General features: G+C 37.2%; 1 protein-coding gene across 3 annotated transcripts in view; it reads right to left on the bottom strand.

The window, feature by feature from the left end:
- Positions 1 to 33: 33 nt before the first annotated feature.
- Positions 34 to 24628, bottom strand: part of SWT1 (SWT1 RNA endoribonuclease homolog) — a 39467-nt gene continuing 14872 nt past the window's right edge. For 2 of the 3 annotated variants that reach the window (XM_032191895.1, XM_032191894.1), the window contains exons 10-19: positions 23984 to 24077; positions 22609 to 22745; positions 21639 to 21790; positions 20413 to 20551; positions 19338 to 19483; positions 17622 to 17830; positions 15804 to 15926; positions 6896 to 6962; positions 5836 to 5900; positions 34 to 1347 (exon numbers count right to left, since the gene is read on the bottom strand). In XM_032191895.1, coding sequence (XP_032047786.1) covers positions 1242 to 1347; positions 5836 to 5900; positions 6896 to 6962; positions 15804 to 15926; positions 17622 to 17830; positions 19338 to 19483; positions 20413 to 20551; positions 21639 to 21790; positions 22609 to 22745; positions 23984 to 24077 — 1238 coding nt within the window. In that variant the 3' untranslated portion in view covers positions 34 to 1241. Of the gene's footprint in view, positions 1348 to 5835; positions 5901 to 6895; positions 6963 to 15803; positions 15927 to 17621; positions 17831 to 19337; positions 19484 to 20412; positions 20552 to 21638; positions 21791 to 22608; positions 22746 to 23983; positions 24078 to 24628 lie in introns of those variants that run through there. The other variant, XM_032191896.1, reaches the window with a different exon arrangement.

Here is a 24628-nt window from a genome sequence, read left to right as displayed (position 1 = left end):
ACAATAAAGATTTTTTTACAAATACATCCAAAAGTTAATATCAAAATAAACACTTATAGAACTTTACTGGTCATCTCATCTCTATACAAATACATACATAAAAGAGGTAGCTTTAAAGGCCACAGCAGCATTGAAAATGGCTAGTAGAAAGTTTTGTTGACTCAAAGCAGTTTTAGAAAGCAACATACAATACATTCAATGAGAGATGTCACCTGAAGAGCAGAGACAAGTCACTGTGTGTAATACAGAGGAAAAAATACTTGTGTCTTTACTAGAAAAGGTGACAGAAGGATGAGGAATTTACCAAAAGAATTTTTCTAGCAAGTTTCTACTGCATCAAGATTAGGTGGATATTTTAACAAAGGAAAAATGCCACTTTCCTCTGAACTTTATACTTTTTTTTTTAAAGCATATTTCACATGCTTTATGGTCCTGATCAGGACCACAAATGGTCCTGATTTCACTGCTGTTAACAGCCCAGAGTCTTCACTGGAAAAGGTCATACTGAATATTCTGACAAAAGTACTTAAAAGAGGTTCAGGACAAATACTTACATGAGTTGTGGTGTGTGTGTGTTTTGCCTGTTTGTTTGTTTTTCAATACAACAAGCATTAATCCATTTCTTTCCTCATTCTATATCCTCCCTTCAGCCTTATGTAGCACAGTACGTAGGACACAGACATTGCATCTGTGTTTTAGTCCTTCATATCTGTAGGAGTGCAAACATCATGGGCCAGATCTGGCTTTGTAGTCAACTGCTCTCCTTTTAGTCTTTTCAGAGTCTAGATATCATAAAAACCCTTTTTCCCCCCACACTGTTCACTTCCAGAGTGTCAGGAAAAATAAAAACCTTACCTTTATTTTTCTGTACAATCACATAACTATTAGTAACAGCTCTGACTTCCAACACAAACTTCTAGCATTTAGAACACCACTCCAGCACATTTTGGTGTGTCCCAAAATTTTGTTGTATCGATCCAGAGACCCTCACTTGAGACAGAAAATTCTACTAGCTCACAAGGCTTGGCAGAAATTCTGACTTTTAATGTTATACATGTATAACTTTTTGTTTTCCCTTCAACTCAAATATAAAACGGCACCATTGAGAAAGAAGAAGGCAGATTTTTTTGGCTCCGTGAATATTCCCTTCCCTCCCACCATGCCCCTGAGGAGCAGGACTTCATGTGGGCAAGGCAAATGAAGGGGGATGAGCACCGCAACTCCAAACCTTGACTCAAGTGTCACAGCCAGCCCCTGTTCTTCGCTTCCATGTGAGCAGATGCATTGCACTGCTTAATAGTGTGCTCCAGCTGGGCCAGCTGGCAACATCCAACTTCCAGTCTTTCTCTAGAGACAAAAAGATACAAAACCAGGTTATCAGGACATAGTGGATCCCATTTGATAGATAGGAACATTTCAGCGTATTGCTTTAAAACAGAATTTCAATGGATTCTAATACTGTGCTTTAACACTGTCAAAAGCAGAGAATATTCTGTACCCCTGGAAATCCAGATGTTAATCTTTTGCTGTAAAAATAAAGTAAGCTTATTGCAGAGCCAGCTAACCATTACATGCTCCCAGCTGTATCCAGCAATGAAACCTTTAAAATGCAACAGCCTAAAAGGCACACAGCAAACACTATTCCAATCTCAACACAAACCAAGCCTTCAACTAACATCAAATTTTGCCACTTCTCACAGAAGGTGTTTAGCTGCAGTTCAGCTCTGCAGTTCCTGTACACCTCTGGCCTGCAGACAGAACCAAGTTCCACCCAGTTATGTTACTGAAATCCGCATTTCAGGCGTGTGCAAAATTTAACTTCAATCTCTAGTGGGTATAGTAGGTCCTGTGGCTCTCGCACTTGCCTGACATCTGTATTTTTTCTGCTAATCCCTGGAGCACCACCAATCACAGAAGAAGAGACAATTTATAAGCTTGTGCTCATAGAAGTTAAATGTAAGAAACATTTTCTGGAGTCAAAAAAGCCCAAAGTCTGGTTTGGAACACAGGGCAGGCTGGCAGACAGTGATGAATGTTGAAATAGTAGCTCAGCACATGAAAACCTTTCAGTGGAACCAGTCAGTGGTTCCTCTGAAAGAAAGCACAACAAACCCTCCATCTTCAGAGCACTTAAGTAAGCACTGGCAAAATGACCGGAGCCAGAACATTCTTTCCCCATGGCTCACTTCCTAAAAATCAACCTGCAGACACCAAACCGCCACAGGTCTGCTGCATTTGTACCTCTTCACGTGGTTTGAGGGTTTGTCCCACACACTTTGCCTTTTCTCTAAGCTGTAGACTTGCCAAAAATACCCGTTCTTGTGTTTGTCTCCAAATTTGGAATAAGTTGGTAAAAAAAAAAATCTACGTGTCTACACACAAGTTATTGATGCAGCCACTCCCCCACATTATCTGCTGGGTAACTGCCAGTATTTGCAGACAAATGTAACATCTGAGCCAGAGCAGGCACCGCAAGGTGCTGCTGCCTACCAAGACAGTGGCTGCACAGCTTGAAACCTGCTGTCGTGACTCAAAGAAAATACAATTTACTACCATTTTTAACTAGAAAAGGATATTGCACATGACAAACTATGCAGCTGTGATCTATATAATTGTAGAGGCAATTTCCATAAAATGCAAGAAACAGCAGTAACTTTTGTCTTAAAGCTGCTAAAACCAAGGATTTTACACGAATACCTTAAAAAAAAACAAACTGCAACTCAGCAAAGTGGCAGAGCTGCTTTGGATGTTTTGCTTTTAATTGTAATACACAAAGGTAGTTTAAAAAAATAATCAGTGTTGAAAGGCCACTTACATCATCTTTCTTGACAAAATGGGGATTTTATAATGGTAGGTACAATTCAAACCACCGCTCATATGTTTGCATATTTACACATGCAATAAATCTCTTGACTACAGAGACTGATTATTTAATAGACGTTTGTTTCAAAAGAGAAACCTAAACCTGCTTGCACAAAAAAACATTCTGCAGCTTTGTTTTTTCAAGATACTTGTTGGAAAGAACATTTAAAAGACTCTCCTTAAAAAGCAGGGTTAAATCACATGAGTGCAGCCTGAGGGCTACCAGACCAGCCTCTTAAATCTTTTTCCTTTTTAATCCATGCCAAGCACAAATTTACTTTACTTTCTCCATGGCTGTATCCACGCAGCTTTTATTCCCATCAGCTATATCTGTTAGCTTTTCTTTCACTTGATCAACTTCTAAAATACATACACGTATATATATAAATACTTATGTGAATGTAATACAATTCAAACTCAGGGATGCATTTAGAAGGATACACACCATACCCCCAGCATTTTTCATTCTCACAGGTCACTTAAGGCTGGAGGATCAGCCCGCCAGCACAGATGACTGAAGAGTGGTTAAAATGAACAGCATTTCTCTGGACATAACGCCAAGCACTGGCAGGGCCGCGCTGACGACCACCCATCCTCCAGCCAAAGGAGCTCCATCGCCAGGTCCAGCCTCTCCAATGCTGCACGTGCCTCAACAGTCTTTAGAGAGGAGTTCTTAAAAACTGTCACAGAGAAATATCTCAGCTGAGACTTGGGTAATAAGTCACCCACATCTAATTAAAATCTCCCCTACGTTATTCTAGCAGCCGCTGTGTAATGGCTAAAATGGTAAATTGCATGGTACTAGCACAGGATTTACACCGCAGAACAGATACATAGAGGTTTCTGGTGTCTTACTGGAAAAACCTGTAGTGTTAATTTGTTGAAAACACAAAAAATGGCAACAACTAGATGTCTGGGGAAGGGTCAGACTTTTGTTACATTTATGTCTTTAAGATCCGGATCTTTATATCATAAAGACCTGGGCTGGCATCTTCTAAAGGCTGCTGTGATACCAAAGCCTGCAGCACCACATAGGGACAGGGAAGCAGTGAGAACTGTGCATGTAGCTGTGGCTACCTACCTTTAACAAGTCCTTTTCTTCTCCAGATAAGAAGAAATACTTTGGTTCAAAATCTCAAGAAGAGAGCATTTTTGGTTTATCCTGAGAAAGGAACAGTCCCAGTACAAATATCCTACACTACGCCACCTCCTTCAGGGGCCAGGCTGAAGGAAAAATGCTTACTGGTAATTGACCCTGGGGAAACACTTTGTTCAGGAATTTCTGCTGAAGCCCAAGTAATTCAGCCTGCCTCAAAGCAGCCTCCATTCTGTGCCTTTGCTCTTGGAACACCTCCTTTTAACTAAGTCCTTTTAAAAGTTCATTTAACTCCACACAGTAAATGAGGGATGTTTTATTTCCCATCTGAAACAGCACCTAGCTTCATTCCTGTAATAACTGACAACAAGAGTTAGGCATAAGAGGGATTTTAAAATCCTGTGGATTAACTTTGTATGTTTTCAAAGCTTGTAACCTCCAGATAACAAAAACATCCCCCTCACCCTGTAGCACCACTGATCACAGAAACCAAAGTTCCGCTGAGAACATTCTTTTGGCAATGAAACCTCCTGTGGCAGACAGAAATCACAAAAACACTCCAAGCTTTTGGGCCCTCTGACAAAGTATGGACCGGGGGGCACCTTTCAAACATAAAGAAATTGAAGTTTCCTCGATACCTGTAGCACAATACCCAAGGCTGTAACACTGTAGATTTTACACAGACAATGACAACGATGTCCACAAATGTCTGAAAACTGCTGTTTGGTAGCTGTGGTCACCAGCTGAAGCCTGCTAAGCTCACAGACCACGTGTCTCTACTGATACTTGGATGGAATCTCTCCTTTCCCTGCCTAACTTTTCTCCCACCAGCCAGCAATGAGCACTTTTAAATTCACAGAAGAATTAGGAAATCAGTATCAATCCAGGCAGGCAAATGGAAGATTTCCAAAACAATTTTCCTACTTGGGTTAAAATAACCTGCAGGCCTTTTACACAGCTCATGGAACCACACTTCATATTCTGGTAAGTTACATCTAATTCATATATATATATATATATATATATATATATATATATATATATATATATAAGCATATATATATGTGCTTTAACAGGAACTTCAAAGAAAATATTTACCTACCTTTTATTATCCACTCACAACTTATTAAAAAAAAATAAATTCATTTATATAAATTCATGGCATTTTAAAAACTCAATTGAACCTGGTTTTACAAGCCCTCAATTACACAAATTCAGAAAAAACTTTCTCATAACCCAGAAAATTTCCAGTAAAGAACTAAGACTTGCATGACACTTATTTTTAGACTAATGTTTCCAAGGTCTTTAACTCAGCTGTACAACAGATCGTTTATTTCCCTCTGACTGAACTGTAAAAAATAAAATAAAATGGAAACAGAACTCGGAACCTTACGTTTGGCTCTCCTTTTCTTTCTAACTGTACTTTACTACACACAATGGCTTAATTTATGGCTTTAAGTTCTCATAGCAATAACAAGTTCTGCTACAAACAGAACTGCAGTTACAATCAAATCATTTTAAATGCAGTCTCACATTCTATCCTACATTATAACAGATGCTGACCTATAATGGCTCTGTCTGCCACTAAACCATGAACCCAAAACTGGTACTGGGTAGCAGGACCAGCACCTTGCCCTGGAGTCAAACAGCTGAAAATCTCCTTCTGGGTGCTGTTGGTTCATCTCTAATTTATATTCTGTCCTCTCACATTCTGTTGTAACACTATATCATAAGAAAAAAAATCTTCATTCTTCATCCCTAGCCCCTTCTTATGATGGCAATTATTTTATTTAACAGAACAATTTCTCCTATATTACTCTGGAATACAGTAAAATGCTGTCCCAAAACCTATTTGATGTGGTTAGTAATTGGCTTACCGATATAACTCTTGCGAAACACACTCATAAAGCTCCTCAGCAGTAAATTTTATACTGTTATATATCTAAAACAAAGAACAAAGAACAAAGAATTACCTAAGTACATTACCAAGTTTCGCATATCAATTAAAATTATACAGCTGGTATAACAGATATTATTATTGCATTATCTAACAGGCTCTCAAGTTCAGACATAAATGAATAAAATCACACTGTGTGCTATAATATTAAATATTACCAATTAACAATCATGATTGTACATGATGGGAGGACAGATACCACCCCAGCTCCATTTTTGAATTGTTTCTGCACAAATGTAGAAGACCTTCAATTGTTCTTCCTCCCCTCCTATTTACCCTGTAAATCTATAGCAACCAAGGTAAGCTCTGATTTGCTTTAATTCCATAAATACAGTCATCCCATATGTACAGGTCTCAAAACCAATAAGTGTATCTTCCTGTATAGAAGAGGACTGCAAATCTGAAAAATGCAGTACACTAAACGGAAAAACACCTCTATTACACTGCAAACATTTATTTCTATTTCTCTTCTTAAAGTCCTTCAGCACAAATGAGTTAAAATTCATGAAAAACTGGTAATTTCAACTTACCTTCTTTTCTCTAAACTACACACAGGATTCTCCATAGAATTACCCAGCGCAATGAATCACACAATCATAGCAGCATTTAGGTTGGAAAAGACCTCTAAAATCATCTGGCCCAACCTAGCAAAATGCTCTGTTTTAAAATGACAATGTCAGGGATGGTTTGGAGACTTCGGCTTCAATGCTTTCACTCTCTACAAGAAGTCCTTCTTAACAAATGAATGCTCCAAGAGTCAGGCAAGCAACTCAAATACTGGTACAGATTCTAATAATTTTTGGTAGGTATCAACTAAAAAAAATATGTTTATGTCTAATGTCTAATAAACAAAATATAATCCTCAAAATTCTAGTTTAATGGAAATATAATGATGAGGCTGCTAACCTCCTGACTGTTTTAAGCAATCAGAAAACTGCAATAGAAGAGTATCTGACAAAACAATAACGGAAACTTCATACCTCATTGCTTATGAGAAAGTTATAGAGTGTCCAAATGTCTTGGAAACTACTGGTTGGGGTCAAAATTCTGAAAAAGAAATTTTTTATTTTTTTAAGTGTAAAATGATTCTATGGAACGATTTAAAAAATAGCAATCAGAAATGATTCATGAAAAATATCTAATTTTTTTCTTTAAACAAGAAGGAAACTAATTTTTGAAAAATTTTCCCTTCCACCCATCCTTTTCTGCTCCTTTGCAAGAACTAAAGATGAGCTTATTATGTCTGCAAGGTCCTTCTATGAAGGCTTTTCTTAATTAAAAATTCAACTGATATTTTTATGAGCAATTCCTCTGAAAACCAGCAATATTTAAAAGCCTTTTGTATCAGATAAGCAAAGCATGTTGCATTAATGTGGAGCAACAGAAAACCGACAAGCTTAAAAAAAAACCTTCCCCTACTAGCCAACATTGTATCTCATTCCCTCCAGTATGTTAACATACAGCCCAAATTTTTCATTTTCCATACCATTTTTGCTACTTCTAAGAATAACCAATTCACACCCAATACTGAAAACTGAAACTAGGATTTGACAGCCAGAGAGGTGTTATTTTAACAGAAGTACTGTTATTTTATTTAGCCACAGAAGGTGCAGAGCAGCCAGCAATGTTCTTGTCCTTCCCCAGGTCTCATCCCTGTCCTACACACTACGTTCAGGGATACCACCTGATGAAACCTGTACCTTCAGTGTCTCCATACTGAGCTGTGAGGCTGAGGGATGTAAGCCCTTTTCCACAAGGCTCCAAAAATTATCCAATAAGGAAGTGATTCGCTCACAAAAAAAAAAAAAAACAACAAACTTCTCCTAATCTAGTTAAGCAGATATATTCCAGTTATACCTCAGCGCAACTTCATTTGCATTCACAAGGAAAAAAAACAGAACATTCTTGTATTACATTAAACATCATGTAGCACTTTACATATATTAAGAAATCCTGATAAAATCCTGCTTTATGTTACAATCCAAGTATGTAAATAGATTAAGAAAATGATTTAATGTGGAAAAAAAACTGTGCTTTTGGGAAACTGTATTTTCTTTCCCATGGGAAAGTGCCCCAATTCTCTTCCCTCCTCCCTCCCCTTGCAAGTCATAAACCTTTATAAATGAATTAATTAAGAACTGAAAAGAAATACAGACAGAAAACTATCGGAATCAGTTAAAAATCCCAGATAAAAATGACACCGTATTTTAAACACGCTGGAAGACGGTGACATACTCCAGGATTTATCGTAACTTGTAAGTCTGCTTATTTTCAACATGATTTTACACAGGAATTACCACTGTTCACAAAAATTAGTCACACATTCTTACCCCCTTCATAAGAAGATGCACACAGGATTTGTTCCTTAAAGCGGAATATTTAGACCTGCCAAATAAAAGTCAGCAAGAGAACCCACTGGCTGGCTTTCCTAAAAATACCTCGAAATCTTCAACAGCTACTTCAGTGAGAAAGCTATCAACTTTGACAGGATAAAACCCCTGCACAGACGACCTGGCAAACATCCTCATAAGCGCTGGGAATTTTGGCAGCTTGAAATGCATCGCCGCTACGATTCCCACCGAGGAGCTACGCGCAGCCAGAGCCAGCAGCCCTGTCTGCACGGGACAATGCATCAGCTTTGGCTATTGCAGCCCTCATCCATGGCATAAATAAACAAGCCTACCGAAGCCTGGGAAAGTGTGGTTTCTACTGCTGCTGATTTTTGTACCATTCTGCCTTCTGCTTTGTGCCAAGAGGAGAGCCTGCATATTCAACTGGTGTCAAAAAATGGAAGGCAGAGGGCTGCAGAGCCCAGAAGGTGAGGCACTGCAGCAACTCCCCTCGAAGGCCATTACGTGCCGCCACGCAACGTGCTAGGGCAAAATTTGCCCATCCATGTATCAGGACACACAGGGAAGGAATAGTACTGGGGTGGGAAACCAGCCAAGTAATCTCTTCACCTGGGGGAAAGAGAAGCTGGGGAGAGAGAGAAGAGCTGCAGAAATTACAAGCTTCTGAGCCCTGAGGAAGAGAAGCACGTGCATGAGGGAGAGACCAAGGGCAGAGCAGGCACAAGGTGAAACCACGCTCTGTCTCCTGACCGTGCTGCACCTTGCGCAGGGACTTCTGGCCACCTGACTCGCCACGTCCCTCTCCCCGGGGCCTAAGACCCTGAGTGTCCCGCAGACCTTCTCAGTGAGGCTACCTTCAGAGACTGCGTCTGAATGTCACTCCACAAGCTGTATCAGGCCTTCGTTCTAGGTTCATTTTTAGACCTCTAGCTTTGAGCACAGTATTAACTGTGGGCTTCAACTGACACCTCCCAGACCGTGCACTCTAGGCACCGACCAAGATGATCCTCACTACTCCTCCTATTAATTTCTGGTGAGGGGATCAGGTTGCAAAGCACACCTACTTCTGTACTGGTGCCAAATGGTACTAGCGAACTGCTGACACAACGAGTTCAGCTCACCAGACCCCAGGTGGATGCACAGTCCAGCTATATTTCCAGTTCTTTGAAAAAATCCAAATGAAACATGTTAATAAGTATGTAAGTAACTTATTGTTAAGTCCTGCATCTTATCTTACAGAGGCGGATTGGACAGTCACAACTGTTACTTCTGGGTTTGTAACACGACTAACATTTGGCTCAAAGCACTACGGTATCTTAAAATGAAAGGCATTTGTTGTCTTTAAGGAGGAAACATCGCTACACAGGGAGTTCTGAAAAGAATTCATCGAGAGGAGCCTACACAGCGACTTCCCCCACAAATTCTTAATAGTTCAACATCCTTAAAAATGCTTATTGTTGTTTTCAACTAAATACAAGCTCCAGGCTTGGAATACATGGGCAGGGATTTTACACTGCTGCTGCTGTCTACTGATTTAAATCGTTTCACATTCCTTTCGTCTCCTGTAGCCACTATTCTGTGTTACGGAAAACAGAAACTTTAAGAGATGTACACTTGGAAATCTGGACATGCTTGCATGTTTACCTACTCTGCATCTACTTCCTCATTAAATCACACTGATCAAAGTTTCTCAATGAAAAAAAATCTACTGCAGCTACACAAATATAACTAGAAACCAACCTCTAAATCAGTAATGCAAGAAGCAAGTGGACTCTTATGAAAAAACCCTCCTAATGATCAATTTCAGTATAGTGACTGCTGCAGTATTTAACCACAGCTTTTTCTTCTCTCTCAACATCAAACGTACTTCAAAAGCAAATCCACTGACTCACTTAGTCTTATTTTATTTATATTACCTTTTGTCATGCACCTTGACTTTTAATTATTCCAAACACTCTGCTCTAAGCAGGTGTTGGCAAAGTTCAATTGTCATTAAAATGAAATTTGTTCAGGCACTGAGCTGTAGTATGGTTCTGTGCAGTTTTATGAAAATATTTAGTGCATGAGGTACAGAAGGGCATGCTACCAAAAAAAACACACAAAATGCCAGTACGGGTACCAGCCACAAAATGGGGGTTAACCCTTGTTTTGGGGGGAGAAAGGAGAGAACCAGGCTTAACAATTGCTACCTCATAAGCACTAGGGCTTTCCCCACCCCTCTGAATGTTTGTTTACTTGCTGGCATCAGACAAGCGATAGGACAAATGCACACAGAGTCAATGATATGAGAATGAGAAAGAATGTAAATGGGTGGGAGACAGCTCACAATATGATTCCTCACTTGTGCACAAGACCTGGGAAATGAGCAAAGCCTATGTGGAAAGGATCAGAAAATTAAATTAGCAAATAAAGAATGATTTGGCAGGGAAAGTAGGTCTGCCTGCCTCCCACTCACAAACACTGCCGTCCTGGGCAATGACAAGCAAAGCACACAGCTACAAAGCCACGTGAGAATACGTGGCGAGTGTTCCCAAAACTGTCCATACCTCGGTATTTGTTACCCTAAGGTGATGCCTCTCTTCAGGGGATACATGGAATTGCCTATGGTGTAAGACTGAGGGAGCCATCATGCAGCGCTGGCCAATTTCATGAATCCACAGGCTTCACCACAAAGGCATATGTGACTGAACTGTATAAAGTCAACTTAACCCATTAAAAGCCCCACTGAACCTCAATGACAGAAGATCAAGAAAGCAGAAGAGATGACAACTGGAAAAACAAAACTACTGTGTGGCTTAAAATCTTGGTAATTTAACAATTCCTCAAGGCCAATTCAACGAAACCAATTTCTAGCCTTCCAAACTTTTCAGACTGGGCTAAAGGCAGCAAGGTGTAGGCACCGCATCACCTCAGCCCCACATCATGTGAAGTGCTGACCCATTTCAGCTTCACTTGATGAAGACAGAGGCCTTGAAACATTTTAATTTCTTAAAGCTCCCATTCAATTAGGCAGCTGGATAAAGGACCAGATTTGGAGTCTGGTAACAGAGAAGGCTGTAGGTAAATTCAAATGGAACAGAAGATTGCAAAGACTTCACTTATGAAAGAAAGTTACTACTGGAAGAAAACTGTTTGCCAGATACCACACATTTTCAGAAATATCAGACAACAATTGAAGGACACGATACTACAGAAAGATGAGCTTGATATATGTTATTACTGACATACAGTTATTTTTTTCTTAGTAACCACAGGCTGTTTCCACATTACTGCTGACCCCAGGAGAGGGCCATTTCTACAGGCAGCCCTGCACCGCGAGCTCCCTCCAGCCACAGCCCTGCCCGCAACCCTGCCAGCCCAGCCTGGCATGGGTGTCACACGCCCTACAGAAGGGGTTACAAATCCACCCCCTGCTCACTGTTTGCAGGTAACTCTGATTAAGTTAACGCAGCTCATTCAGAGATCAGAAGACTGATCACACATAGCACACGCTGAAGCAGCGTTAGCCTCAGGCAGTGCCGTCAGCCAGATCTGACCCGTGCCCCATGTCCATGTAATGTCTAGGAGCTGTATTTCAAACAACCATTTCTCATCCATCCCAATTCGGTTTACCTTGGAAAACTGCATGGAGCTCAGCACTCTGAGGCTGAAATTTACATTTAATTTAACTGCTCTTCTTTAGTGGGTCAAGAATGTTTCATGTTTCATCTAAATTAACAATAAAAGAACCAAACAGCTAATGCTAGGAAAGTCCAACAATTTTTGAACTAGGAACTACTCTCTGTTTTACTTGCAGAAGAAGACAGTATGAGGAGTCTCTTAATAAAAAAAAAGTCTCTTAATATAGAGACTATGATAAAACTGACTAAATGTCTTGGCAGCCTAAAGGAAGAAAGACAGTTTCCTAACTAGACATCAAGAAAAAGAAATCTCAATTCCCTCACTGACTAGCTGAGGAAAGTTTCTCTGAACACATAGAATTGTTTTTAAATTAGCAGAACTGTTTTAAAGTTAGTTAAACAATGATGATCATGACATCTGATACAATGATGTTTTACTTCGGAAGACTACTGTTTTACTGAGATCCTAAAAAATTATACTTTAAATTACAAATATTTATGGATTCCTTATCTAAAACAGTGCTTCCCAAACAAGCAAAAATATTAGAAATTTGACCAGAAATTCCATTCAAGTAGAAAAAAGATGTTACTTACTTAAGTCAGGTTACTTACTGCAGTTACAGATAACTGTATTTATACCTGACATTATACTAGCGTAAATGTCTGACTATTGTATCTAAGAGTATTTGCTGTAAATTGTGAGCAATTTTCAAGTTCACATGTGAACAAAACATCTTCCTAGCATACTGATGAAAAAAATAACAAAACCAGAAATAACTAAATCAGTTCAACAAAAGACTAAGATTTTTTGTTGTTGTCAACAAGAATTTCTTATCTAAAACTTGGGCAGGAAGGCACAAGAAGTTTCCCATGTAATATTTCCCAGAGGTGCATACAAACCTTTGAATCACAAATTATACTCAGCTCAGGGAAAGTGAGGCCTTATATAAACCCCTACAGACACATTTAAATGCTGCTGTTGAAGCCTTTGAAGGCGTAAGAAATCTGTCTGTTTCTAACATTCCAATCAGTATGTTAAGGGGATGTTTTAAAAGCAACAAGACATAATATGTTTCAGAAGACTGATCATAAAAAGCTCCAAGCACTTCCAATCTTCTGCTAGTACTGGCACACACTTTACTTCAACAGGTGAAGAAACATATCCTGCATGCAGAAAGCGGAGGGAAGTTATGATGCAACTTTAGGAGACTGTCAAATACATCTCAAGTATTTACACCTGCTAGCAGTGGTCTCTTGTGAGGCATTCTGCACTTCTTAGAACAAAATTTATTAAGAGCTAATTATCTGTGATAAATACTTTTCTTCTTTCTTCTCCAAACCTTTTTTCTCTCCAAACAGGAAGGGCCCAAATGTCTTCCACCAGAATCAGTGGAAGAATGTTTCTACAAGTGATGAAAGACTTGGCACAATCCTGAAAACCCCTAGTTGCAGAAATACTTCTGTTGCCTCAGAGAACTACTTGAAAACCAAGAAAATATTCCGTGGATCAGGACTTAAATTAGGCCCCTCTGTAAATTAGTTCCAAATACTATCCAACATAAATAATCCACAATAAATATACAAGCATGAACAATCACTGAAAACATGCATAAATACTGTTCCATGCAAAAATTATTTTTAAAAAATATTTTAGTTATATAAAATGACTTATGGACCATCATCACTTTGGAACAACTGAAGGATGCCAGAAGATTTTCCAAATCAGTCAAGCCTTCTTTCTCCTCTCCTGTCTGAAATTTTATAAATAACTTAGTAAAAGTGCTTTGAACATGCCACAGAAACACCCAGGTGAATTCCAAGACATTGAGTGTGATAGATGAGGTGCTGAGTTTTGGTACACCTAAGATACATTTCATGGCCTCGTAACTTCAAGTATAAATGTCAGAGGTTTAAGAATGTTTGTTAATTCCCGGTCAATGTAATATACGTGGAACAGATATAATGCCTTCTGCAATCAAAAGTGGAAACGAGACATTTTTTAAGTGAGCAAATCTCAAAAACACAGTGATAAAACAAGAGCTGCCAGGATCAGCAATATTTGAGAGAGAACTATAAAGTAACACGTATTTGTTTAAATAAGAATCCTGCTGCTAAAAAAAACAGGTTATCTACAGTTGCTAAGCCATACTAACTATTGTCTTTACTGTAGTACTGAATTACTGTAAAACATTTATGGCATGCAGCACTTTACAGCATACGTTCTATTCTGCTATCAACGTCATCATAGGAAGAAGCAAAGATAAAATTAAACATTTGTACTATGCTGTACGACAGAAGTTTCAAAACAGGATATGATGCAAACACCTATTAGTAAGAACTCTTCTATCAAACAGCTGTGATTTTTTTTTTCTTTTTTAATATCTGTATTTGTCGTAAGTATGTTCCGGTTATCAGTCTGAATAGCCATAGTACTGACACAGAATGTATTTGTTTGGGAGGAAGTACATCATCACATATTTATCTCAAAAAGTGTGATTGTGCTTCTCTAATTGTTTTTAACAATCTGAAAATCTAAACTTCTAATGCAGTTGTACTTTCAATGCAATCTATAGAACTTCCAAGCTTCTGCAAGACAGTTTCTTTCTTCTTTGTTCTACACAGCAAGGAATAGAAAATACCATAGAAAAGGCTTACATTTTATCACTAAATGCTGTATTATCTCCAAATATTCAAGTTTTTTTCCCACTAAGTTTTCTCCTGATGCTTCCTTTGATGTAATCAAACCATTAGGTTAATTTTAAGTCTCTGAAGGTATTTAAAAAATAATAATAATTAAAAAATAAATATATTCTAAGTACAGTCTTAGAAAGGCTGAGCAACCCAGGTAAAATAAGCATTCTCACTTTTGCAAACTTTACTTTTTGTTTGGCACCCTGTAATACATATAAAGCTATGATGATTTATAAACACGACTTCTGACTTTAGAAAACCTACTCAAAATCCTCAAATAAGATTAACATAGATCACACTTCACACACTTGCTGAATTTCTTGCTCCACGGTGCCCCCTACTGCTACTCTGAAGAACAAACACAGAGTAAGCATTTCAAAATGAAATCTTTCCAAGAAATTCATTCATACAATCATAGTGTATTCCAGTTTAGTAGTAGAAAAGTAAATTTGAAGGAGTACAAAATTAATTTTTGAAACTATTTCATAAGCATTACTGATTGTCAGTGTAATCACATGGAACAGAAAATAGCCTCTCAATTTCAAATAAAGTCAAAGGACTGAATCCTGAATCTTGCTACAGATATTCCTCTAATCAAAAAGCACATCTTTTGAAGGGCAACTGCATCATGGGCTGCACCAACAGAGGTGTGAACAGCAGGTCAAGGGAGGTGACTGTCCCCCTCTGCTCTGCCCTTGTGAGGCCCTACCTGGAGTCCTGCATCCAGGTCTGGGGCCCCCAGCACGAGATGTGGGGCTGTTAAAGGAGGCTCAGAGGCTGGAGCACCTCTCCTATGAAGAAAGGCTGAGAGAGCTGGGGATATTCAGCCTGGAGAAGACTCTGGGGAGACCTCACTGCCTCTTTTCAATACTTAAATGAGACATAAAAAAAGATGGGGGGCAACTCTTTACTCAATCGGATAATGACAGGAAAAGGGGGAATAGTTTTAAGATAAAAGAGGGCAGATTTAGATTAGAGGTTAGGAGGAAATTCTCCTCAGAGGGTGGTGAGGCACTGGCACAGGCTGCCCAGAGAAGCTGTGCATGCCCCATCCCTGGAGGTGTTCAAGACCAGGTTGGATGAGGCCCTGGGCAAATTGATCTAGTGGGTGGCGTCCCTGCCTATGGCAGGGGGGTTAGAACCAGATGATCTTTGAGGTCCCTTCTAACTCAAGCCATTCCATGATACTATTCTCACTAGGTTTTAGGACTAACTTAAATGCTTACCTACGAATTCCTTCAAGGATGTCATTCACAGCTGCCAACAGTTTCTGCAGACCTAAAAAAGCTTCTTCAAATGAAGACTTTGCAGTTACTGTGTGGGGGTCCAACTTTTGGAAAATTTCAAGACTAGTATTATAAAAAAAAAAAAAAGTTAATAAAAATCCTCAAAATTAAGAGAAAGTCAGTACCTATTGCATGCATTGTATTTTGGCTATTAAAAAGCCAAGGTCAAATATAAAACTGTACTACTACCATGTTATTTAAAGTAGTCTTGGAATAAACAGTGGAAAGACTATGCCCTACAGCTGTACTTCTCTGTTGAAAATCTTTCTTGGTAATTGTACTCTATAACAGTATTTCACTAACTTTGACTTAAATAGATTTATCATTAAACTTCACTTTACAGAGAAACAAATTCTTCATACGCAACCTGAGCAAACCTCTCAGAAGAGAAGAACTGCTAGGCTGAAGAAGCAAAGTAAACTGCCTTCGTTGCATTTTTCCAAGCAGTTTCATTCTCCAGATTTAGAAGAGGATTGACACCTTTCCTTCAATAGTTGCATTGGGATAAGCTGCATTGCATTTGTGAAGAATAATCTCCACTGGTGGGAGACAAGTAGTATTTTCTTGACCATGAAATGAACTATAATTCTAAAATTGTATCCTCTTTTCACAGCAAGGCTCTTAACAGCTGGCAAGAACCAACACCTCAGTTGCAATTTCATTATTAAGGGATTCATATGAAAGAGGTTTTCCTCTTGAAACAATGCCTATATGAAATTTTGAAGTTCACAAATATCCCAGTAAGAGAACCAATTCTCTCCATTTTGGAGGCTAAATTGTTATACACTGATGCTGTCCTCTGGTGCAAATTCTCATTTGACTTGAACACCACATCGAGCCAACTCCTCACAAGCTTAAAATGCAGATTAATTTGCATTGGTGTAAACCAAGAGGAGTTACACTGGTGCAAATCTTTAGTGTACTGAAATGCTAGAGTAGAAATGGCATTGTTAAGGTTACTACCATCACATATTACACGAGTCCTTTAGAGACCACCAAAAATGGTGTTCCTTTGTGCTTGACATAGCTCAGAGTCCTTCCTTTAAAAAGATTTTAGATTAAGACTACAAAAAGAAAACACAGTATTTATTCTGTTTTTTACAGCATGCAAAAGCACGGTGCTTCAATGATTTTCAAGCAGACTTTTTAAAAACAACCAAAATAAAAACAGTGGTAACACATCTAGGTGGAGGAGTTTTTCATTTCATGCAATTTTAAGTTTATGTGAGAAAGGAAATTTGTCGCTAGATTCTGCATTTGGATACTTCACCTTTAATATGAAGGATTTTGCTTAACAAGAAAATTGTCTATGTTGTAAACCAATTGAAATAATAATTTAAAAAAACTAAGTGCTTTTGCTTAGGCTAGTACACATCCACAGGGTTTGAAAGGAAAATAACCCCAAGAAAACTTAGAGCTTCAATTCCTCTTTTTTATGGACAAAGGTGAGATTTTCATGGATGCCTCCCATTTGCATTTCTTAAAGGGCTTTCAACGCTATTCTCTGAAACAACTTGTTCTAGCTACTGTTATGAAAAAGAGCAGCAAGCTAGACAGACACAGACTGCATCTATGTTATAAGTTGTATGTTCCTAACTTCTTTGTGTGACAAGCTGTGTGATTTTTTTTTGTCAATCTAAACTAATTACTAACAGGTTTTTCTCTAAAATGAGAAGTAACAAGCAGTTCCTATGGTATGTTTGCTTGAAATTTATTGAAGATTAAATTCTGAAGTTCTAGATATTTAGCACACTGTACCTGTACAAGTTCATTGTATTCCATACACCTTCAAGGACTGACCAGATTTCCTGGTGCCTGTTTTCTTGAGACACATGAATGCTTGAAGGTAACTTTTTTCCTTCACAATTTTGCAGATTTGGTGTTGTTGCTTCCATTCTTTCACATGGAACACTTTCTGAAAGAACCATGATGTCTTCTGATAAATCCTGCTCACTGTCTGACCTCACCTTATAAAAGTTTAGCAAACAAACAATGAATGTATTTAATTCCTAACTTAAGAAAACTTGAACACTTCTAAATGTTTTGTGTTTGTGTTTTATTTTTGTTTTAAAAGTGATGTTCAGAGAACCAAGGCATATCTGTTTCAATTGTAACTGTCTTTATTATACTCTGTATCTAAAGCATCTCTCAGTCTTTTACGGAGTCTTTCTGCTGCATGTATAGATCAGGAAACTGACGCACAGGGAACCCTACACTAAATACAGTAAGCTGGTATAAACAAGAGTTGCCTCTTACTTGCACATATGAAGAGACAACATTGCTCCCTGTCCCATGACTGTTGGCACACTCCTCTGGAATGGTATAAAGTATTCACATACTCAGGATAAACTGGTTCAGGAAATTTATCCAGGTAAAACTGATCTGACAATCTAGCCTGTGTATTGGCAGTTCTTTACAAAGTCAAATGTCAGACAAGAATGGTAGGAAACAAATTTTCCAACAGAAAGGCTGCTTCTTCTGGCAGCACTGTTCACAGAACTGTAGAATAAGTGGCCAACTGCAGTGCATGCAGAAGGTACAGCTGAGCAGAGAAACAAGACTCCCTAGCAAAAGCTACTGGATCATCCATTCTCCTTGATTTTCCTCTTCATCCTTTCCTCTTCAGCTTTCTCCAGATGTGAAAAGAACTTTTTAGAGTTCTGACCTGTACTTTTTTCCATACATAGAAATATTTGAAATCATCCATGCTCACTATTCCCTTTTTTATGCCATTACACTTGGGACTAACGATTACCACAAACCAAGACACCAACATTTCTCCCCCAGCAACTCAGATGAGCTGTGTACAAATGCACATCTCTCAGAACACAAAATGTATCAGGACACTCTCAACTACCAAAAAGTGCATGGTATAAAAACGTTCCTGCTGCATGTGTAGGAACAGAGCTACCGAGAAAGCTGAAATAACATGCCCAGGAATAAGGTCAAAAGTAGAAATTACAATTTTGTTTTTAATCTTTAAGGTTTTTTTTATCATTTACAAATGCAATAGAAAACTAATTTTTAATTAAAAAAAGATTCATTTAATTAACTATTAATTATTTTTAATTAATACTTAAATTTAATTATTTTAATACAATTGTAATTATTAATAAATTAATAATAAGATTAATTAATTAAAATAATTAAAATAAATTTAATTTTAAAAGACTAATTTAAAAAGATGTTTTTCTTGAAGGTAACTAAGTAATGTTTTTTAGTCACCCTTCTGACACCAGCACATTTACATGAGAAAAAAGGCCTACCAAGCACAAACATAGACACAGATATTTGCTACAAGAAAATAGATGTTAAAATTGGGGTCTATTAATTTAAAAAATAACCTAGCAACATTTCCTGCAATAATTTGTTGAATTTATGGGAATAATTTAGAAGCGTAAGATGGGTTTTTAGTACAAATATAGAGTATCTCCAAGAACCTGTTAAGTGAATGAACACTGAAGCTCCTCTTACCTCTGTAAATGTTTGGTACAGCTTACTCACTTCGGCATAAGCCTGGGGAAGTACACCATTATAGTCAGACCTTGAACTGAAAGCATGCAATAATTTCTTGGATTCCTGAAGCAAGATACCAGCTGTTGAGGAGTTCACTGTTTTACCTGATATTTAGACATTAATATGGGAAATTAAAAAGAAATAAACTAGATGTTAGGAGATACTACTCTTAGGAGGCAAATCTAATACTCATAGCTGAACGAACTGAAGCGCATATAAAGCATTGAAAATGGTTCAGAAACATTGAACAGCCTCAAGAGAAGTATTAACAACAGTGTGTAGTGTTAAGACTTCTCCCTTGTTAACCAAGTCTTCTCAACTTATCCAGAGTCTGGCAAGAGGCTCAAATGGCATATTTAACACAACTGAAGAACAGCAATATCCCAGAGGATCTTTATCTGTTATAAACAAATTTATAAAAATGACATTAAATAAATGAAAGGGGGGGAGTTGTTTGTTTGGTTTTGCTTTTTTAAAAACAAACCTCCCTGTCTTCATCTGTCACATAAAGTAACCTTTACCCCTCCCCAATTTGTTTAGCAAATGTAGATCATTTGGCCACACATAATGCGGTGGCAAATGAAGGAAGGATTATTTGCTTTTTAAAAAGAGTTCAGAAACTTCAGTGACCATTGCTGCATATGTCCATTAAAATGTTTTTTCCTTGATTTTTGCAGATACAAACAGATGTGTGAAACAGATAACCCTAAATTAAAAGAAAAAAAGGAGAAGGACTACATTACTATTAATACTATTTTTATATATATTTATATATAAATTTATAACTATTATATACATACATATAATAAATACTATATCATAAATATATTTATATATACCTGGTTTGGTAGGGGGGTTGGACCCGATGATCTCTTGAGGTCCCTTCCAACCCCTACAATTCTGTGATTGTGTGATTCCATGATTCTGTGATTTTATCATACAGACTATGTGCCTTTTCAAAGTGTCTAACTACTAAAACCAGAACAATGAGTTTATTTACAAGTTTATAATTAACTTTCTTAAAGATTCTTACCTGTACAAAAGTGTTTATAGAGACATTCAACAGTTGCAAGTAAGCTCCTTGGCACAACATGACCAAAGACAGCCACCCAGTGTTTTTTAAAACACTGCAGCAAGTTTGCTAATGTCCATGGTGGCTTCAGGTATAGTATCTGAAAAAGAATACATTTAAAAATCCATAGACGTGGTCGTATATATTTCAGAACATCTCTGTTCTTCAATAACGTTATGATTTGTGCTTGCTCAAGTATAATTTCAATGATTCCTCAGAAATAGTTATACTCAGATTTAACAAATTTATCTATCTAAAAAATGTGATTTGGCAACATTATGGGTTACACAGAGATGCTCATGTAGGAGTGTCCAGTGTACAATAATAACCTTTCAACATTTGCATGAGGCTTTGTTCTCCTTTTCTCAAATATTGAAAACGTCCTCAAGTAAACTCTAAAGAGATTTAATGCATTGTTTATGTAGAAATGCCAGAGTAACAGTAAACATGCCTTTGATTATCTACAATTACTGAGAAAGTAAAAAGAAACACGTTTCCTACCTGTTGACTATACATACATGAAGTAATATGTGCATATCGCAATGAAATTTTAATTTATTACTATAAAGTAAAACCAGAAATTGGGAAGACATTGACAAGAATCAGGTAAGTTAATTGTAAATGCCTAAATACTTAACACTTAATCAAAGCTCTCTCTTGTGGAACAGGAGATGCAAATAGTATATAAAAGCATCTGCTCTGATGGGAGATAAGTGCAACAAGTTATTTATTTGCAACAAGTGCAAATAAAATTAATTAATTAATTAATTAAATTATTTAATAAAATAAATAAAATATATTATTTAAAATATGATTAAAGTATTTCTTGAAGGACATATTTACAATGCAGTGATTTAATCACACTGGAAAAGCAGAAATCTAGATTTAATGAAATTAATACAAAGAGGTCTGAAAACTCATACTTCATGGCCAGCATTTCTATTACTGTATTATTCAGACCCTGCCCATATTAGTAAAACACTGCACAGTCATTACTGGTTAAATACAATAATCTTGTTAGAAAGTGAAACTGGAAAATGGAACATGCTTGGTAAGTGAACTGTTACGTTAGTGAATTATATGAATTAGCTCTTTGGTTTAGCATAGGAACTAACACCGTTAAAATACCAAGGACACTTAAACCTCTTAAAACTTGAAATATTAAGAAAGACGTCATATGAAACTACCTCCATCCATAGGTTTCCAAATGCAATTTTCATTTCAGTTTCCAAAATACATGATAAAGCTTCTCCTAAATTCTTCTCAAGATCTGGAAGGATATTTGGAAATTGAGCAGAAAGATGAGCTTCGCTTCTTTCTGTTTTCTGGAATTCTGTATCTGTAAAACCAATGGCAATAAAAGGTACTTATTGCAACTGCTTCTGTATCTAATTTAGGTTGATAGAACACAAATCACTTGTTCCCATAAATAAAAGGCAGTCTGCATTTCATATTTATGTTACAAAGCAGATAAGCTAATTAAGTATCAAACATTTTTACTTATACCCACTTGTATTGCAAATATTTTTAATTATGAGCTACTAAACGAGAAAATCTTATTTCTCCAAAGCATTATTCATTTGTCATCTCATTCCATATTACTTTTTTCCTTAAATAACTTATATACAGCCAGTGGGGTTATCAGCAAGTATGAGAAGAACACTACTTACTATTGTAAGCTCTGTAAGCTATTGTATTTGCATTTTTAGAAATATGAACGGGCAACCCAAGAATTAAGACTTACTGGTTGGGAGGCAGGTAAAGCTATTATTATAAAATGTAAAGGAGTGACCTAAACATACAAAATTTTACAACTAAATATGAATAGGACCCAAACTGGTTCAACCGGAAAAATCTATTTTCAGTCCTAAAAATTTCAGAACACCTTTTAAATGACTATAAACACAGGTAATCCATGCTGTGGGTTTGTTTCTTTTTTCTGTTAAATAAAGATATGTTTCATGAATTTTCTCAAACCCTACGAGGCAGATGTTTTAATAGAGGTCTCAAACTTTCAGGAACCTGTCCAAAACAAGAAGTACTTTTATCCATTCAAAGTGTATAAAAACCGAGCTTAGAGTAGAAACTCTTCTCCTGCTCCTAAGTGATTACTGTCTCAAAAGTCAGCATATTTATGTACACATTAAACAAACTTACCATATTTTGACTGTTGCAGCTCAACACAGTTCTGGTGCCTGTTTACATTCAGATTCTGTAGAGCAGTAACCAAATCTGCTTTGCAAAATGCCTTGACCTCACTCACAATGGCTTTATTGCATAAATTTTTATCATCCCTAGAAGAGAATTAATTTCTGACATAAGGCTGACATTACTACATATTAAGTAATAAAAGTACCACATTGAATGATTTGTCTTCTGTAAGTTAATTTTGTAAGCTTCATTATATACAGAGTTTTCCATCTCAAGCAATTAGAACCAGTGCAATGAATTAAACCAGAATATTAACTAAAGCAGCTATCGTGAAAAAATGTGTTCCAGGCTCCAGGCTTGCTTTATGGAAAACAACCATAAATACTGTAGTAGTGACACCCAGTTGCTATCAACTTAGAATGCAAACAAAGCAATGTTTTGAAGACATATCTAATTAGATTAACATAACAAATCCTCATTTTTTACACCCATTTCTACTGTTCTGCTGGCCAAACTGTCACAGATGCTACCTTGAGTCATCCATACTCCAGCAGAACTACTACATACATGCAATACAGACGTGGATTCTAATAATTTCCCACAAATTCCCATTGCTGCTATTGTTGCAGCAATGCATTTTCAGATGAAAAGCACTCCTGAAGTCACCTTCAACATCTCCTGTTCTTTACTCTGATAAATCTAAAGTCATACCAACACTGTGACTGAAATAGTATTTCCAGCAACAACCCAGTTTCACAAATGAACTTACACAAACCTATGAACTTAACCTGAAGCTATACAGCAAAGAGTTTTAACAAAGACCAAACTATATACAGTACCTGTCAAGTAGTACAAACCTCTTAAAAACTAGCTTTACATGACTTATATCAAACCAAGGATCAATATTCGAAACTCAGCTGTTACCATCACAGAACAAGAGCAGAGGCAAATCTGTCTCTGTCTTCCATCTTTCTGTGATTGCCCTTGTCAATGTTTATTATTATTTCCAACCAGGTGGGCAGAAGCAAGTACCTAACTGGATCTCAATCAGTAAGACATTTTTTTTAATTTCAATTTCATAACTCTAATATTTTTTGTGAGAAATCAGAATTAAATCTGAGAAAGCTATGCTTTCAAAAGTTTTAAAATTGAACATTGAATAAACTTCATCCTATTTCAGGCCTCCTGCACATGAAGGTGATTAAGCCTACAACCTTTGTGTTTTATTGTACCCTTCTACTCCAGCTTTTAAGAGGGTGACTGCTCCTTAAAAACCTTATTGCTGAAGCAGCCCTTCACTATAAGGTATGACTTGAAAATGCTGTATTTGGCACAAGACTACCTTAAACTTCATAAGAACTCTAGAAACACAGGAACTCACGTGCACAGTATGACAACAGCTTGAGGAAAGAGGCTCTGATACTGCAGACAACATTGTAAAACACGATCATCATTATTCTCGTCACTCAGGCCATCTGTAAAGTTAGTTAAGAGTTAAGACAGAGCTGACTTGTAACTAAACATAAGAAATACTTCAGTGTAGTCATGGCACTGTTTCTAAATGTAAAAGTCCCTAAACAAGGACAGAGAAGTGTAATCAAAGCACAAATATGAGTTCTGAATTCTGAGGTATTGCTCCACTCAAGAACACTACAGTTTTGCCAGGAAATCTCCAAGTAATACATGCATAAGTTTCTGAATACGTTAGATTTTGCTACAACTTACCCAAAAGCAAAAGCATAAAACATATCCTTAGCTTGTAGATTAAAAAAAGGAGTAACCAGATGAATTTTCATTAAGTAATCCCTCACTTAGCAACATAATAGGTGCAGTTTAAAGTGAGAAACGACCAATAAAACAATAGTGCACAAAGCACCAACACGAATAACCTATTTGCACACTATAGCCTTGGATACGCTCTGAAGCCTGCTGTAAGCCATTAGCAAATTTTTATTAGCAAAGTGTAAAATCAGAGTGAAGACCGTATTAAACTCAAAATTTATTGCTGAGGTTCACACTAGGCAAA

This window comes from Aythya fuligula, chromosome 8, assembly GCF_009819795.1.
Source record: "Aythya fuligula isolate bAytFul2 chromosome 8, bAytFul2.pri, whole genome shotgun sequence".
Lineage (NCBI taxonomy): Eukaryota > Metazoa > Chordata > Aves > Anseriformes > Anatidae > Aythya > Aythya fuligula.
The sequence above is the reverse complement of the archived record's forward strand: the minus strand, read 5'-3'. Positions and strand labels throughout refer to the sequence as shown.